This window comes from Schistosoma haematobium, chromosome ZW (assembly GCF_000699445.3).
Source record: "Schistosoma haematobium chromosome ZW, whole genome shotgun sequence".
Classification (NCBI taxonomy): Eukaryota; Metazoa; Platyhelminthes; class Trematoda; order Strigeidida; family Schistosomatidae; genus Schistosoma; species Schistosoma haematobium.
In genome coordinates this window covers 7,727,398-7,747,635 of record NC_067195.1, presented here as the reverse complement: position 1 = coordinate 7,747,635, position 20,238 = coordinate 7,727,398, and the positions used below count along the sequence as shown (strand labels likewise).

The window sequence follows — 20,238 nt, the reverse complement described above, 5'->3', positions numbered from 1 at the left end:
GCGCGTTTAAAATAATCAATAGACAAAGAACTACTACCACTCTCCGCTTTGCTGAAGCCATTGCAATTAAGAAACTGAAACCGGACTTATGCATCCAAAAAGAGACTTTAATAAACTTATCACTACCCTGGTAATCTTTTTGTTTCTGTTTGTTTTGTGTTTTGGTTATTTTATTCATTTACTTATTCTAAGATAATTTATACTCCCCCCCTATTACCTAATTCTTAAAATAAATTTTATTCACACATTTCCGTCACCTGATCCTCTTAAATCATCTTAACTTTCCAAACCCTATTTAACTATTATTACGTAATCTACCTTATCATTATTTAATTCCATTAATCTCTACAATTATCACACAATTTATGAACTTCACTAAATTATTACACCACCCACCCTGGATTAACCCCCCTCTTTTGACCTCTGACCTGTTTCTAGCATATATATATATAGTTATTATTGTAATCACGTTATTTACACTCATTTATGTCAATTGTTGCACACTATCTCCATTCACAATTTTGGTTTGTAAGCAGCTGACGAGAAACCTCGAAATAATATGAATTCATACTATTCTGCATCAATGTTTGTTCTTGCTCTTTTTAAATCAAATTTCAATTGACTCATGATCTCAACTACTGGAAAAAAAAATCATATTTTGCTGTATACTTTTGTTTGAAAATGCAATGTAAATTGTAGAAACTTTCATTTACTCACTGATTAATAAGTTTATTGACATTGACAATTGGATGTAAATAAAAAGAAGCTTTACATAAATTAATGGACAAGGAAAACATCATGTATTCGGTTTTGACTCGTTTCCAAGTCGAAAATAGATATAATAAAATTTCAACTTGTGGTTTTCTAATTAATTGTCACAATCAATTGAATTAAATCAAATATCTTGATTATGTAATATGTTAAATATTGTCCCTATATACTACTTTTAAGAATTCCTCAATGACGTAATCATTCTTATCAGTTTTGATGATAGTTTTGTCTTTAAGTAATTTTCAAGTCAGTCAGTCAGTCAGCTACAAAGTAGGACCAGGCACATATATGCATCGGTCCAAGTTGCCATACCTCATTAACACAACAAGATGGACACCGGATTCATAAAAGTAGTCAATTCAGTGGTGGTAATATATAAAAGGAAGATTACAATAAGGATATAATACAGGAAGAAAGAATTAGTTCATAGAAAGAAAGATATGAAGCGATTTTAATTTCTTAGTTTAAGGGAAGACAGAGAGTGTATACACCGATGCCATTGTGATCGATTCTGAGCCATGTCACCAAGAGTCTCTAACAATTGTTTACGATAGTCGTTTAATAAATTGGTTAAAATTCAAGTTTATTAGAGATTCTTTTTATATTTATAGAATGTAAACTATTAATTCTTTATGAAACTTAATCAGAAATCATTTCACTTTCTTAGAGATCATAAAATGATCTAAATATTGGTATTAGATTTGTTCAGGCTTAAATAAATTCAGATTATGAATTGAAACAAAAATGTATTCAGTAATTTAATGTACTGAATTAAAAAAAGACGAAACAATGATCTAGTGCTTCTATAATTTTCAGCCAATTTTATTCTATAATGATTACTATCTTAAACAGTCGAATAGTTCCAAAATCACAACCCCTATATAATATGATTGTTCTTTTTGTCTTATGGTAAAAAATTATTGATCTTTCTGAGGTTATAAAACATTATATAATACATTATAGATCTTAGTGGTGATGATGATGATGATGATGATTATAAGTGAAATGGAAGCAAGTTGATTAAATATGACTGTTTAATTCTGAAATTATTATACTTAAATAATAGTTACATAACTTATTTTAAATCTTTATAATTGTAAAACCTAACATTCATCTTTAAAAATAAATTGGCTAATAGTATTTTAGGCTATTAGTAACAAATTACAAAGTATAAACTATAGAGATTTGAATATCCCCTATTCTGATGAATTGAGATGGCAATTTTAGTAAGTCAGTATAGAAGTCTATTTGAAGTTTGTGCTGATGATGTCGTTCAGAAGAACGATGAAAGCTCCACGATCAAACCATTCAGCTCAGAGGACAAAACTCAAAGTCAGTATATTTAGTAACACTTCATCAACCTTTACAATTATGAATAGGGATATTCATTTAGAACATTTGAAGTGTTGTGATAATAGAGTGAATTAGAGAATGATCATACTGATGATAATAATAATAATAATAATAATAGTTATGCAAGTATTTACACTGTTTATAAAAAAACCTCATACCTATGTGTAGGGTAGAGGAATAACAAAACTAATGAATCATCAATTAGCTATGTGGCTAATGTATTCATTGAGATTGGTAATAATAGTAACAAGAACTGAGTGATAAGAATACGCATAGAGGTAATGTTCACAATTCCCTAAATCAGTCAAGGCATGAATGATTCGTTGATCGGTGAAGGCTCTAAGAGGGGAAGAGACTGAATATGAAAGTTTTGTGCGCTTAATTTATTAGGTAGAGAATCAGAAATCTTGAGAGCTTTGTCACCACACTCTATGCACTGTTAAATGCTAATTGCCTATCAATTTTATATCCGGTATTTGGTAAATGAGACAACGTTTGGCTGGAAAATACTTGATAAAATAACACCGAGCTTAGTAGTTCTTTCTGGGTGTGTATCAGTTTCCACGGGAATAGTGATAAATGCATATAGAAATAGTCGGACATTGTAAACATGAAGAATTCATAATTAATTATTTTTAATTCCTTGTTCTATGCAGTCCTACAAAAAGCAATTCATTGTGAGTGTTTGGAAAGAACTTGAGCATAATCATTGTCTTCTGTCTAATGTAGCTAACTATCTTATAAGGAATAAAGTCTAGCTTAGACAGCTTTACAGAAATCTGTTTTCCGTAATGCTGATTTTCACTCGTGGAATTACTACTCCTACTTGTGTGATTTGTGTGCATATTTCTCAAAATATCTAAATTATTTAAGTAGGTAGTTTAAATTTGATGTTAGGCAGTTGAAGACATTAAACATAAAACCCTACTTGAACTAGGTTTTCTGCTGGTTAACAGTCATCAACAAGGCGTATTTATAATCAACGCCCATCAGTTCCACATTCTGATAAATTACCACAGAGCTATTCGTTTTACAACTGAAGCATATACATTAATTGATCACTGAGTAGTAGTCAATATCATGTTTATTTAGCCCTTAGTGATGATCGAGTATTATTGAGCACGTTACAATGGTACAACTAGTCTCAGTGACTCAACATCGTGTGTAATAATGTATTTTGACGGTAGTCGATAACCGAAATCATACAGAATGGATTATTTCTTATGTTTTAGCCTTATTTTTTATAACAATAATAATAGTTTTTTTTCCACTTTCCTTTGTTCAGAATGAATTTTCAAGAAAATTATGGTATTACTCCCTTATGTAATACAAATATTTGAAATGATTAGAATTTTCAAATACATAGTTTCAAAAGTGTTATCACAACGTTATTTTATCAATCTTTCACAGTCACTGACAAGTGGACTGAGTCATGTTGGTAGGTATAGACTACCTGGTTGGGATCCGCGAGACGACAGCAACTGATGGTTAGAGACCTTGAATGACATGACTCAAAATTGTTTGCGATGGAGCAGGTGTATCCACTCTTTGTGTTCTCACAAATTCTAACCTTCTGAATTCTCAATGTCCCTTTTTTTCTCTTTCCAAATTTATTTGACTGGATTACACTCCTTGAATAACATCTTCAAACCCTAATCTCTCCAATTACTGTCTATACTCTTACTACCTCTGCCACTATGTGATTTCAACCGACAATTGTATCTGTGTGTTGATATGATATGGCAACTTGAACTGATGTACGTAAGTACGAAGTTCTACGTTGTTACTGGCTGACTGACTGAGTGATTTCACATAAAAAATTATGAAAACTAGGGGGAATATTCTATGAAATTATTGATTATGTATTAACTAACTGAAACACAAATCAATCTACTCTTAAATTCATAAGTTTCTATGGTAAAAATACTCTGATTTTAAGATAACAAATATTCATAATAAATTTTGAGAAAAAAGAACTTTAAATTATATAAAATTATTGAATTTGTCTACATCTATTTAATTCATTGAACGGGTAATTTGAGCGGTCTTCGTATATATTGATGGAGCATAACTATTTCAAGATCATTCACCATGTCCCTTAAGTTCGTTATAATAAAAAAGGGTTATCCAATCGATGCTCAAGATTCATTTAATTCACAAATGCTTATTCTAAATCTAAATCAGCTATAAACAAACGATATGACATAAACATGTATCAGTCCAAATTGTCACATTTAAAATTAGTGCAGTGTTAGATAATAGGAAAATGTTAAAAGTAAAATATTCGAATATGGTTTAAGATAAACAAGTGAAAAATGATATAATAATAGTAATAATTAAGCAAATTCTAAAATTAAAGATAAATGAGAAAATAGTTGTTTTGATTCCATTTCAAGTTTAAATAAATACAGTAATAGTGTACAGTAGTAATGCGATCAATAGGAATAAATATAAATTGTCTATTTCTGTGATGTTTCACTTTAAGTTCTTCACTAGTAAATTTCAAGTTTCATAATATGGTTATGGAGATTGTTGACTATTATTGGGATCATAAACAGACGAATATTAGATCAACCATTGAAAACCTGGAAGCACTAAATAGACGTTTTGTCCTAATATGGGAATCCTTATCAGTGGACATCCATGATCCCACAAGAATGAATCGAACCCATCACCTTATCTCTCGGACACGAACGTTTAACCTGTAGATCATTGAGCTGGCATCCAGTGGTGCTAATGTCTAAGTTCAATCAATCCACAATATTACGTGACCATCTCCCATTGTCATCCTGATTTCGAATTCTCTATTTACAATCTTCCACACTATCTTTTCGAATCATATTCCAAATGCTTAGTCTTTCTTTTCATCATTTCTACTCTCTTATTTCAGTCCTTTTTTGCTATTCAGTTTGCCAATTCCATTCGCTTGTGTAAATATAATATAATGACTTGGCCCAACATGCATGTCAGACTCTACAATGATGATGACTGACCAACTGATGTAAACTTTCGAGAAATAAGGTGCTATTTGGAAAGAATTTTAAAAATTTTTATTACTGCGTTTTTATATCTCCCAATTGTTAAACTTTCATTTTTAATCTTATTTTTTAAACCATTTTGTTCTTCAGGGAAGTTGAGTTATTGTTGACAACAGAATCTGGGACACGCCTTTTGTTCTATTTGTGACTTGTAGGCTAAATGTACCTATAACCCAGTGTTAATGTTCACCCTGAGATTCGAATACAACACCTTTTGCTTCAGACCACCAAAGTGTTGTTCACTGAGCTACTGAATTCAGATAACCATTAGCTTGAGGAGCAGGCATGATGTCTAAATTCATTTCAGTAGTGATTTGAACCATCCTATTGTTGATGTTCCAGCTGACTAAGCCTGAATTGTATGAAAAGTCAGTCCTGATTTCCAATGCTACTCATAACCAATTCATTAATAAAAATTTACTTAGTTTGAAGGTGATCTTTCTAAAATCATGAACTGATATCGGTCGGATTACCGTCTTTGTTCACAGTTACTCATTTTTACTCACTCGCGAGCTTACCCAAGATTCAATCTAGAAATTGTTCATATTGTAGTGACCTCATTAGTTCTTAGTGAAAATTAATCGAATAACTAGTAAGCGTAATATTTATAACAATGATAATAATAGTGCGTTTTATGACGCCTTACTTCATTTTTTTTTCTTTCTGTATTATAGATTCCTTTACTAAACCTGCTATTTCAATGGAAGTACAATGTATTTCAAAAAATGAAATTAAACCAAATGGTTGGTCTACTAAAACATGCCATTATCCTTATTCGAATTCTCATTCAATAAATCATGATTGTAATCTAGAACAAGAAACCTCACAATACAAACTGATGAATACAAATGGTATTCATCAGAACAATAATGATATTTCAACAATGTTAACTAATCATTCCTATTTAAAAAGTAATCTATTACCAATAAATGATTCATGCATATCTAATGAAATATCGCCTACACGAAATACTGATAATAGTAATAATAATAATAAAAATGGTGATGATGATGGTGATGTTGATGTTGATCAATACTTGCCGTCAATAATGAATAAACAAAAATCATTATTTGTCAGTATTGGAATACAAACTGATGATCAACTAATTTCAAAATGTTGTAATAAAGAAATATTATCAAATGACAATTTGTCTAATATCTCTTATTTCTGTGATAAAAACGATACTAATACTACTCATGATAACAATAATAATAATAATAATAATGTGGAAAGTTTAATTGATGCAATTAAATGTGTTTATGCTGAAGTGAAAATCGAACAAGCTGAAATGATCATAAATAATTTAATTGAAAAATTTGCTGAACCATCCGATATGTATACTTCTGTAGAGAATCTTCCCAAAGATAATTTGTTATTTTGTAATATACATAGTGATAATAATAATAATAATGATAACAATAAAAAGTCATTATTAAATGAAAACTCATCTAATCCTCCTCATACATCAGTATCTTTTTTTTCACCTATTTTTAAATTACTTTTAACTCAATCAGAATCACAAATATTTCCTGATTTGTATAAATTAAGTCCATCAGGACGTAAATTATATGATTTATGCCATCGACTTGCATTTGATATTAGACGTACTAAAAATAAGGTAAGTGTTTCTTTTCTTTGTGTGGGTGTTTGTGTATGTCTACATTTATTCTATTCATTTATAAAGTTATTGAGTTCCCTTTTAAAGTTCTATTATTTATCTATCCATCTTATATAGAATACATTTTATCTTGATATATATATATACATTTAAGTAATTGATATTTATTGTTGCCTTAAATAATTGATATAAAGAATTGTGAGTAGATGGTTGAAAGAAGTCTTTTCAAAATGAAAATTCAGTTATACTATATTGTACATTGATTGATCCATACTATTATCATTATTATTCATTGTCTAGACAAAATTTTCCGCATTCTTCATTCTAGTCCATTCTAATATGAATTTTTTAATTTAACAAAAGAATCAAATAATTATTTTTATTTTAATAGTTGAATTCATAAGTTAATTGAAGCTAGACTACCATGGAAAATCTGAAAGCACTAGACGGCCGTTGTGGTGCATTATTATTATTATTATTATTATTATTATTATTATTATTCAATATTATATTTTTGGTACAATATAGAATTCTCAGCGCAAAGTATTTCAACAAGTTTCCGTTTCTTACTTCTTGGTCGGTCCTGGCGATAAATATTGAGTGATCGCCAGTTAGATGTTAGCAGTTCACTAAATGAACATCTGAATAATGTACATTCTTTTCGTTGTATATTGTCTCTTATTGAGTTTTTTGTAACTTTGACAACGAAAGGTTGTACACTTTTCAGAAACGCAGCAGAATAGGTTATACGATTAATAAACATAATGATATATTAAAACAAACAAAAATAGATAACTTGTTAAAATATCTAGATGGTAGGAACAGATAGCCCAGATGCTCAAGCAGGCCGCGTGTATCTAGGTTTGCTGCTAGTTACTACTTGTACTTTACACGCACTATCAGTGTTGAGGTAATAGATACTACTCATAGAATTGGATGAACAGGACCTAATCAACACTAGGACCTTGGCAAACATAAAATTAGTATATATATATAGTTTAATGTTTTTTTGGCACACATTGCCAAGGTCATTTTTGGTCAACCTTGAGAAAATTTCGTTTAAAACCAAGTTTGTCTAAACTTAAAGTGTGTTACAGACAAATTAGGTTTATCATTATTTTAACACGTTTGTAAATTTATCATAAGTGGATGTACTTCAAACTGTTGATATTTAGAGACTATAAGATCAAAGATAGAAATTATTGATAATTATGTGAAGCCTTTAAAAACAGTTGATATTTTAAATTCACTTCCATAACATCAGTTAAAGTCATTTGAAAAACTAATAGCAATCCAAAAATGATTGAAACGATTGACATTAGACACTAACACTATTGGATGCCAGCGCAGTGGTTTACAGGTTAAGCGCTCGCGTCCGACAGAGAAGGTGATGGGTTCGATTCCTGCTTGTGGAATCATGGATGTCCATTGGTAAGGATTCCCATATTAGGACAAAACGACCATTCAGTGCTTTCAGGTTTTCAATGGTGATCTAGCTTAGATCGGTTCACGATCTCAACAAAAAAATGATTGAATTACTATTTTTTTATAGCCTGATTCCTTTATTCTGTATTGTTTACCGTTGTTCGATTTAGTGACGAACTCATTATTTTGTCGTAATTCTAGGCCCTTTAGTTAAATTATGATATATACTTTATTCCGTATCAATATCTTGGTGCTTTTTACTACAATATTCTTTTTTATTCACACTAATAATGGATTTTAAACTTTAGAATATTTAGATTTATTTATTATTTATTTAAACCCGTAAACATTGGTACAAAGGGATAACGAATATATATGTGTCACATAAATCATCCGGTTTGTGTGAGGGCTAGGACACTGTCCGGGTGCCCAAACTGCAGCAGGTGGTTTTCTTGGGGGACGGCACTCGGAGCCTTTGATCCAAAGGTTTAATTCAAAAGGCAATGGAACAACGCCAGGAGATGCAGTCCTATGATAGTCGGTGATCAATAATGCGTTCATACGTCATTTGTTTCCCGAGAGTCCTGGAGCCCATGTACACCTTCGATTTGGAATGAGGGTTTTCCGACTCCCTAGGTTGACCCTCCATATCCATCAACCCGGTTAAAGCTCCGGACATTCGCTTTTCGTCCTCTCAAATTCGTAAACAACAGTAATGCCGCGAGAAGGCAGTGAATAAGACTTCCCTGGCAGTAGTTGTATGCATGTGGGCACTTGAGAGTATTTCTCGAGGGAGAGCTGACTCTCCCCACCTTCGGCCGTAGCAGGGCATTCGGGGGCTCCTCTGTTTTACGAAATACCATCTAGTTGTTAAATTATCTGGTAAATAAACATTTTTGCATGGAATTAATCCAAGACAAATAATGTAATGATACAACATTCAAGTAAGCATCACTTCTTATGATTAATTGTCAGTCGAAATCGTAATGCAGCTTATTAGGTGAACGTTAATTCAGTTTACTTGATATTTTGTGAAATATTTAATCGTTAGATACCTATCCTACAAAACTGTCGTCTTTCTGTTTCATACTCAGTGTTGTTGAAAAATGATTTGTTTCTGAAGAGGGAATATTAACCGATCTGAATAAAAGTCTGATCAAATGCCTATTACTTTCCATTCAAATCCTCCTCACAGACTAACGTATAAGTTTTACAACAAGTTTGTAGAGATTGATGAATTTTATTTTTCACATCACTCACTGGCTGACCTTAGATACCCGTTGGAAGATACTCAGTGCTTTCTGATTCCCAACGATTATCTGAGGTCTGTTCGTGATGTAAATTATAAAATGTAGATTGCACATTCACATTTAAGATTATTACTACAAGAATGATGGAGAAATAAATAGCGACATATTTATTTTGTCAGTATAGGACTGTAGAGATTGGTGGATTTCAATGAAATCATGAACTGAATCCACGAACGAATATCGAACGGTCACTTTCAGCTTCCAGGTGGTCAAAATGGTACTTTTCAAATCGTACTAAGGTAATAGGAAGTAAGAACCAGAGTTTATAGAACGTCGGACTGGAAATGCACTGTACCTAGTCCGGATAAATGTCGAAACACATATGACACATAAATCAAATTCAAAGGGATGGCAGAACATTGATCACGCAAAGCAGACTTCCGTTTTAAATGCTCGTAGATTCATCTCAAAAATGCCCTAAGGAGGACGAATGTAGAAGAGATAAAAGACGTAAGAACAAGGCGGCACAACCTTCAAGAGTGATGGACCGCAAGGGAAATACGATAACCAAGTTTCAGGTGGACCCGAGGAAAACGTATTACACAGCAGACTTTAAAGAGGAGAGGTGTGAGGACCGCCCACGAGTAAACTCGAAGAAGCTCTAAGAAGCTCAGAAAGAGCCGAAGATATTTCACCCAATCATCTTTTGGAAGAACACTCCGGAATCTCTACGTGTAACTTCCCTATTGGACAAATGCGGATTGGATGACTATAATGATGATTCCGTTTTTACTAGAAAAATATAAATACCTGATAGTTTTGTACCATATTTTACACTTTAGAATAGCATTCCTTTCACTTGTCATCTGTCTTCCCATTTGCAACTTAGAGGGCTCTAGCATTTGAGTGCTCAAGTTATATGCGATACATTGATAATCTAAGCTCTAGATATAACAGTGGGAAAAGTAGAGAATTTGTCAGTTTAATCAAAGATACTTGTATGTGAGTGGTATATATTGATATATCAAATTTTGTCAAATGACATCCTAAAGTTTATGTAACTCAATGGTTTATAGCGTTATCAGATTTGCTTTAAACTAGAAACCAGTGCTAATCTTATTTTAGTGTTTATTCGTTAACCCTGAGTACAACATTTACGTATTATTACTAAAAAGAAAAATGAATTACTTTACAAATCGAAAATAATTGTATACCATTCCCGTTAAAAAGAAAAAAATTTAATCAAATACATGCTTACTTAATGAAAAAATTTTTGTGAACATTATAAAGTGAATATTTATTCTATACGCCATTAATAAACGGTATAATATTGGTATAGAGGGGTTTATGTCAATTGTTGAATGTTCTAGTTCACAACATAGACTAACATTAGTTAAACAGCCATTAAAAATTACAAAGTAATGAACAACTGTTTCAACGTAATACAGGAATATTCATATCGAGGAGTGGGGCTGATATGAGGAAGGTATTACCGATGGCTTTGGAAAAGGTTGAATGTTGCCTCGAATTGATTGAAGTAACTAATACACTAACTCGGCAGTCTAGAGATTTTACACTAGCTAGGAGATCTGAAGGTCTTGGATTCGATCCTCTAGGTAGCCATGAATGCACAATTCTGATATGATGGAAAGAAAAGTCAATTTTCGATTGATTCACTCATTATGAGTTTTGTTCAACATTACTTCCGTTTTGATTCAATGTAATGATTACTCAATGTAGTATTTATTTTGCTTTCTCGTATGATATTTTATTCTGTATAATAAACGATATTCTTGTATTCCATTGAAATGAACTATGCTCAGTATGTGATTTCTTATAACTCTAAGTACTTTTCTTGTATGTGACTTCATCCTAATTACTAACCAAAATGGGTGTACAATCAATATATAAATGAGTGTATTTTCTACTAGAATCGTCGTCGTCGTGTTTTGGGGTTAGTAAATCATCACTTATACTAGTCTTTGTGTTCTTACTTTCGCGTCGTGTGAATTGCACAGGTCTCTCGTTCCGAGTATAAGTGATAAGCGTTTCCGACATAACAATCAGCGACGAACAGATACAAAAAGTAGCATTAAAAGAGCCAAGACAATAAGCATTCAAACGACAAGTTATAACAAATTCTTAGTAGTCACGTGCTCGGACGAATCAGTTACCGTTTGGTTTCTAGTTTTCAATGGTTGTCCAATTCATATCAGTCCGTGATGTGAACTATGAAAAAATAGTATTTAGTTCTATACGTTTTATTTGTTTTAATTTGAAGATAATTTTTGTTAGAGATAAGGGATTTGGAGAACTGTGATTATAATGAATGGACTTAACACTATTGAAATGAATGAATAGAATCTCGATCGATAGATGAAATGGAATAATACTAAGTAACTGAGTGATATCCACTCACAAGATCAGATTATGAATTTAATCATCCTGAACGAATCGATATCAAACACAAAACCATTAGCCATAAATGTAGAGTTCTACTTTGTATAATCCAATAACGTACTTGAAGACGAATAATTAACAGAAAAAGTGGTTAAATGTCACAAGAGATTGGAGGAGGTGTATCAGTCAGTCAGTCAGTCAGCTACAACGTAGGACGAGGCACATATATGCGTCGGTCCAAGTTGTCACACCTCATTAGCACAACAAGGTGAACACCAAATTCATAGGAATAGTTACTTCAATGGTAGTAATATATAAAAGAAAGATTGCATATAAGGATATAATACAGGAAGAAAGAACTAGCTCGTAGAAAGAAGGGTATAAAGTAATTTTAATCTCACGGTTTAAGGGAAGACAGAGAGTGTATACACCTACACCATTGTGATCGTTCCTGAGTCATGTCATCTAGAATTTTCAACCACTGGTTACGATAGTCGTATCGACCCCAACCAAGTAGTTTACATCTACCAACATGGCTCAGACGAGAAATTAGTGACTTCAAGGACTGATGCCACGCATGCAACAGTCGGTTTTCATAGAATTTTAAGTACTTGTGAAAATCACTCATCTCCGCACTCAATGTATTCATAAGGTATCTTTTGTTACTTTAATTATTCTAATCGGAAGTTAAAAGAAAATAATAATTCGAAAGAATGGTGAGACTATAATTTGTAGATGACCTTTGAGCAACGCTGAAGTTGCCTTGAGAATACCCACTTAATAACTAGGACTAAATGAAGGTTATAAACCAGTGTGATGAATTCGAATTATGATTTATAGTTGACGGTTAGTGTTAGAAATTAGATTTAGGGTTTCCATTACAAACTGATATATGCTAAAATGCCAAAACGCTATTTGGCCAAATGGGTGAATGAATTTCACGCCGAAATCCACATTTGTTATCTTATATCTGATTGGTTCGTCCATAAATTATAGTCTCACCGAAAGAATCTTTTTGATACCTAGGTGTTTTTAGTACACATCACAGTTGTTCCGATATAAGTACCGTGTAAACAAGGATTAATTGAAGAAAGTGCTTCCACGAACTTTGTGGATATACTACTTGGCTTGAATAGCTCAACAGATGACGCATTGGTGTTTGATTTGAAAGATAATGGGTTCTACTCTTAGTGTAAACGTCTACACTAGCATGCAGAGATATTGAACTGACGATTTTTAAAAAAAAGGACGAAATACATTTCTTGGATCCCACTTCTAGCTACAATTCATTTATTACAGAAGACATTGTATGATAAGCTTTAAAATAGTAACATAATCGTTACCTACGTTTCAGAATGCTAAAACTATATTGTATATTAATCGTAATCAAACTTGTTATTATCACAAAAATGTTTTTTTTGGCTGTGTACAGTACATTTACTTTATGCTTCAAACTGCAAGAAATATGATGTGAAATATTGTGATTCATTAGACTATGTAAAATAAGATTTAAGGTAGTGAGTTCAAAGCAATGAAATTATGAGGGAATGAATATCTCTTTAAAGTAAAGATTAAGGCAAAAATAATAACAACGCAAATGAATTATTAGTATGTAGAGTTGGCAGAGATTGTTGAATTCTATGGTTTATAACACGGAATAATCTTAGTACAAATTGACAGAAATATGATTAGGATTAATTTCCATTAATTTAATACACTCACTTCATTAACAGTTACAACTACGTGGTATGTCATGACGTGATTTGTTTCACTTATTCTAAGTAAATAGTTTCATCAATTTGAACATAATAGTTAACATTTTCACTTGAATGAACAAAACTCGTTTCCGTTTTCAAACTTCCTAATTGTGTCGTCGATAAATAAAAGGAAATAACTTTTTCCGATATTCACATTCTTACGCAGTAGTTTTATGACAAAAGGTTTCCTCATGTGCATAAAACTAAATTACATTATGAGTGAGCGTCTGAAGGATACAGTTTCCACTAATGTGTATGGTGAATTGATAAGACGTTGACCCAGTGAACTGTTACCCATCACACAGATACTACGAGCTTGTTTGATATGTGTGCTACGTGAGTTGTTTCCGAAAACAGACAGATGGGTGTTGTCTATCAAATCGTGAGTGTCTTACTAAGCCGTTAACTCCGTCCTATTGATATCTATGAGACAGAGCCATTAACTAAGGAGGAGATTGGTAAATTCATGCTATTCAGTCGTGGACTTCTTCGGAGTATTATTAGTGCACGATGAGACACGTGTTCTGGATTCTATTATTAGTTAAATTCCACCAATTTTGTGAAAACGTGAAGTAATTAAATTTAATATTACTGACAATGATCCAAATGAATTCACCTTTTATTTTTTCAACACTGATTTCTTCTTTTACTAATCACTCATTTTATATTCACTCAGTTTTTTTTCTTACTTTAATACCTTGTTTTCCTATTATCCTCTTTCTATTATAAACTATGGGAAAATTGAATCGATGTTTTTTTCGATCATATTTATTTTTATTTTTCACTATCAAGTAAGTTGATTGTTTCAAAAGTAATCGATGAAACAGGCAATACTGAAAAGGGCTATTCATAATTGCCATACATTTCAATAGTTGAGACCATGAGTCAGTTGAAGCTAGACCATCATGGGAAACCTGGAAGCACTGGACGGCCGTTTCGTCCCATTGTGGGACTTCTCAGCAGTGCGCGTCCACGACCCTTCCTAACGGGATTCGAACCCAGGACCTATCAGTCCAGCGCGCGAGCGTCCAACTACTAGACCACTGAGCCGGCAACCAAAGTTGCGCCATACGTTTGTTTTCTCTTGCTATCGAATCCAGTTTCTCAAAATCATCTGGATAATGTTGTTATATTATTTGGTTATAGTAGAATGTTTGAAGCGTTGAGACTAAGTAAATTTGAGATTATATAGGTGGCTAGTCTATCTTTTAATGTCATTATGAAAGCAATTAGTCATTATTGTTTAATTGTTTGACCACACGTAAGTTAACATGTGTAGCTGAAGAATTTTATCTTTTCTAGTTTCTGTGAAATAAAGAAAATCATTAAACGTCAATTATTGACTTAATCTGAAAACTGTGTATTATGTGATTTGTTTCCAAATAATTTGATGTTAAATAAGGAAAGAAAGTAAATGTTCTGGATCCGATCAATTATATACTATATTTTCGTAATAGGTTGCTACAATTGTCTTTAGTACTCTTTAATTTATAAGACCATAAAATATTAAGAATTCCCACTGTTCAAATTACTTACCTGCTTACACCTGTCTTCCCTCGTGGACGAGCATAGGCTGCTCCATCCAACTCTGTCCTAGACAATCCTCTCCAGTTCCTCCCAGTTGCTACTCATCCTTGTCATGTCTGCTTCCAATTCCCGACGTAGTGTGTTCTTCAGGCTTCCTCTTTTCCGTTTACCATCAGGATTCCAAGTTAGGACGTACCTCGTGATGCAGTTTAATGATTTCCGTAATGTATGTCCTATCCACTTACAGCATTCTTTTATAATTTCCTCTTCATCTGGAAGCTAGTTTGTTCTCTCCCACAGTGGAATGTTGCTGATGGTATCCAACCAATAGACATTGAGTATCTTGTGTAGACAATTGTTTATAAGGACTTGTACTTTTTTTGATGACGTATTAGTTCTATAAATTTTAGCTCCGTATAGTAGAACTTTTTTGACGCTCGTATTGGAGATTCTGACTGCGTAACTCAGGACAACACAAAAACCAACAATACTATTTTCATACACATAGTTCCCTTTATCATTTTGAAAAGAGCAAGAACAAACATTCTAGCAGAATAGCATGCATTCATTTTTATTTCGTTGGTTCTCGTCAGCTGCTTACAACCTGTGATATTTAAAATCATAATTACATAATGGGTTTAAATTGCTTACTGAATATTATAAATATATACCTAATGTGAAAGAATATTCTACAACATTAATTGTGACAACAGTTCAAAAGTGGGTTGGAAACAATTGATTACATAATGAATAAACATTGATAGGAACACAGTGAGTAGAGTTCAGTTGAAAGATTATTAATTTGAAAGATAGTTGAATAGAATAAAGTAAAATCAATGATGTAATAAATACAAAAGAAAAAAGAAAAAAATTTCTTAAGGTGCAGCGAAAGAATATTTGTCACCAAGGCAAGGAAAGATTAAGAACCGTCTCTTTCTGAATACATAGGTCAGGTTTTTGACGCCTGATGGCAATGGCTTCAGCAAACTTCAGAAGACTGGAGTTTGACTGCTTACTAATTACCCTAAAGGATTGTAAGGTATCTACCTGATGTCCCGTATCAAGGAGATGTTTGGTGATTGCACTATTCAGAGTCTTTCTTTCCCTTGTTCTAAGACTTTAGAACATGTTCAAAAAATTTAAGATATGCTCTCCTTTCAGTTCGGCCGATGTAGCTGCTTTGACATGTACACGTAAATTTATAAATACAGTTGGCGGTAATATGAAAGGGGTGCTTGTCGATCTTTGATTGGGTTACTGAACATGTTGTTTTATAGAGAGTTAAAAGTTTAGCAGCCGGATAACTTCTGGCTAATGCAGTGTTGAGTCTCCTGTTGATTATTTGTGCGACGTTATCACATTTAAAGTTAAGATTTATATATACTGGCTTTTTACTGACCGTAGTTATTTCCGTCTTGTCTTCTTTGGGCTTTTTATATTTGTTAATAAACTTTTGTGGATAAAAGTTGTATTTTTGACATTTTTCTACGTTCATTAATTCTTCTTCCAATTTATCGGTGGTACATATCTTTTCTACCCTGTAAAATAGTGTTTTAATCAATGCCTTCTTGTAACTATTTTCAGTCAAATGTTCATTAGGCTTTACTCTAACATACAGAAAAATTTTTTGTGCATAAATGAAAAGTACTTTGAACTAATCAAGGCAATTTCTAGGTCAATGATGAACAGTGAAACATTAATAATTTAAAAATTTCGATGGAATATTAAAAACAACTAAAAATACTAGAGCAAACAACCGTTTTCCATAATTTCATAAAATTCTACGTTTGCAAATCCAATATTATTATCATTTCTGCATTACAATAAACAAGATATTGAAAAATGAAAATTGAAAATGACAAATTTCGCGTCCATTGAATACTAAATACTCCAAATTACTCACGAGACAAAATACCATTGATAGTACCAAGAAAACGTCATTTATAAAGAGTAAGAAAGATTATATGCTGTAGTTAAAGCGACGAGTTCTAACGAATAACACTGAGATCATATGACGATAAGTTTTAGACCACCGTTGAAAACCTGGAAGCAATGAATGGTGGTTTCGTCCCAGTATTAGACTCCTCACTACTGCACATCCATGATCTCGCAATCAAGAGACGAACCCAGCACCTTCGACCTCGCGCGCGAACACTTAACCTGTAAACCACTGAGCCGGGATTCAACTGTGTTAATGCCTAAGTTCAATCAATCCACGATATTATGCGACCATCTATTGTCTAATGAATAAGTTAAAATTGTAGTTTAAAAAATATTCATGCAAAATAGAAATTTTTTTGACACCATGAGCTGATCTAAATCAAACCATCATTAGAAATCTGAAAGCAATGGACGGCCATTTCGTCCTAATATGGGACTTTTCACCAATGGACATCCACAAACCTACAATCAGGAAACGAACCCAGACCCTTCTGCCTCGTTACCAATAAATCTAATCCGTGTCGGGTGTAAAGCAGGTACCCATAGAAAATAATGGGATATTTCCACATATTATTGTGGTTTGAATAAAGTTATTCGTTAATACCGTTGAGTGCCGAATCATTAGTCTAGATTTTAAGACCTGAGGTATTTAGTGGGACTCTTGCCTACGGGATTGTGTATGCGCAGTGATGAAGAGTCTCGAATTAGGATGAAACGCCTGTTCAGTACTTCCCTGTTTTCAATGGTGGTCTAAATTAGATCAGCTGATGACTTCAATGAAATTCAACAATCTCTCACACTAGAAGTAAAAGTTGTTGTGTTGTGGTTGCTTTGATGATGATAATAGTAATAATAATCATAATGACATTAATGATAATGATTCAAAAATGTGTTGTATAAAATAAGAATGATAAATGTAGTATTAAGGATAAGGAAATTATTTTTGAAGGAAGTCCAAATCATAATGAAGCGTGAGGGACACAATTGTAACTAAGAGTATTTAAATTAGTAGTGAGATGGCAAGTGTCCTGGTAGTGATAAGAATACTAAAAGCCTAAATCAATATTTCAATACAGGAATTAGGTCAAAATGTGGAAAAATAGACATTAAGACAACAACAAACTGCCTAACAAGAAATGTTTAAATAATCAGATGGTAAAGAACGTATACGCAGGAGAGTGAAGAAAGAAAAGTAAACCAAGGATGTGAAAAATTAAGAGAGTCGTTTATGCAGCCATATCCAACCAAAAAATGTCACGAATTTCTTTTAACTACATAGACCAAGGTTTTACGTTCGAATCCTTAAAGCTTCTGTTAGATACGAGGCTGAATCCTGTCGGGAAATGACAAAATTACACGATAAATCACTGTTTCCAAAATAATCAAAGGGTTATTGACTCATTGGTTGGTTAAGGTGACATGTCCAATTTGTCAATTTCCACTAGCTCAGCTGAATTTACACATAAACATCAAAGAGGCAAAATGTCGTAACTTATTCTATTTAATAGTTCTAATTTTATATTCATATATTTTCTGTATACTTTCAATTTAGATCTATTTCTTGTTTGTAATTTTCTTCTTGTATAGCTACGTATATTGCAAAAAATGCGAACCAGACAATCAAATCAACATCATTTCAATGTACGTATTACTTCTACTAATCCGAATACAACAACACTAACAACAGATTCTACCAATATTAGCACACACAATACATCAAACAATATTTTATCTAATTTTCAAAAATTTTTAGACATTAATGAATCGGATTCATTGAATAGTTCAGTAAAGATATCCCAAGATAATCGTCGTAATGCTTTCATTCATTATTTACATGATATAAGCAGAAATTATGAAATGCCCAAATCCACACTAACAACCAAAACCATTTCTAATCATAATGATCCTGGTCAATTTCAACAACTTTGTAAAGATTCACAACTACTGACACATCATTATCATTACTGTGAACATAATAATAATAATAATAGTAATAATGAGAATCAATCAGAAAAGTATGGAAATTATCTAGAACAAATCATAACATCGAACAGTATAATTCCTCCTACTACTAATAGTAATATGAGTCATCGAAGTACAGCACCAACGTATACAAATCCATTAAATTGTCCATTATCCTTATTATCTTTTGTAAGTAATTTAAATAAAGTTAGTAGAGTGGAAGAAATAACTGATAATAATGACAGTGAAGATAAAAAAGAGGGAGAAGAGGCAAAAGAGGTTAAAGGTGATCGACGCCAAAGACGATCACGAGGACAACGACAATGTCGGCGGCAACAATCGAAACAACAGAATCAACAACATCACCATCAACATCGACAGCGGAAAAAGTTACAAGTAAACGAGAAATTTCGACAGAATAAACAAAAATTCCCATCTTTATCTGATAATAATAATAATGATAAAAGTAAAAAGGCAGATTGTGAGACTTTATCAATTCCATTCTCCTCCTTGGTATCATCACCGTCGCCCTTATCACCACCGTTATCATCAATATCAGTATGTACAACCAATAACAATAATAATAATAATAATAACATTAATAATAATAGTAATAATAGTTTAAACTTGAAACATGATCTGACAACAAATTCCACTGGGATCTGTAATCTCAATATGGTAAATGTGTCTACAATGTCTACGAATGATTTAACAACTAATAAATCAAATATTAATGACTTGCCATCTAAATTAGTAAGTTATTCTAAATATTTTTGGTTATTTGGTATTAATAGTTTTTTTGGAAATACCCACTCCAGAAGTTCCAAACTATCTAGTCGATTCTCTGATTGCAACTGAGTATATTTTAATGTTATTAACAACGAACATACAATTTGTTAATAGATTAATAATTTAATGAGTATATATGTTAGGTGTTTGGTGGAGGTAGTCAGCAGCAAACTATGGACCTAGGTGTTTTTCTAGTTGGCATATTTCAACAAGGCATACTTGCAACCTCAACTGAACTGATGCCCGCCATGAGATTTCATCAACAGAATCCTAAATATCTATTTACAACTGACTGATCTTTGAGCAATGACTAATTTTATGTGTATTTAAACCTTAGTTCTGTATGACTCCAGTTTGAATCCCACAATGATAATTATTTCCCGAACAACTGAAGGTACATCTTGTAG

At 32.4% G+C, this 20,238-nt stretch overlaps 1 protein-coding gene across 1 annotated transcript in view; it reads left to right on the top strand.

Annotated features, from left to right (window-relative positions):
* Positions 1-20,238, top strand: part of MS3_00002690 (uncharacterized protein) — a gene marked incomplete at its 3' end in the record, with an annotated part of 123,710 nt that overhangs the window by 56,821 nt on the left and 46,651 nt on the right. The window contains exons 2-3 of the mRNA XM_051210299.1: positions 5,837-6,780; positions 18,668-19,795. Of these exons, the coding sequence (XP_051070276.1) occupies positions 5,837-6,780; positions 18,668-19,795 (2,072 nt within the window). The remainder of the gene's footprint in view (positions 1-5,836; positions 6,781-18,667; positions 19,796-20,238) is intronic.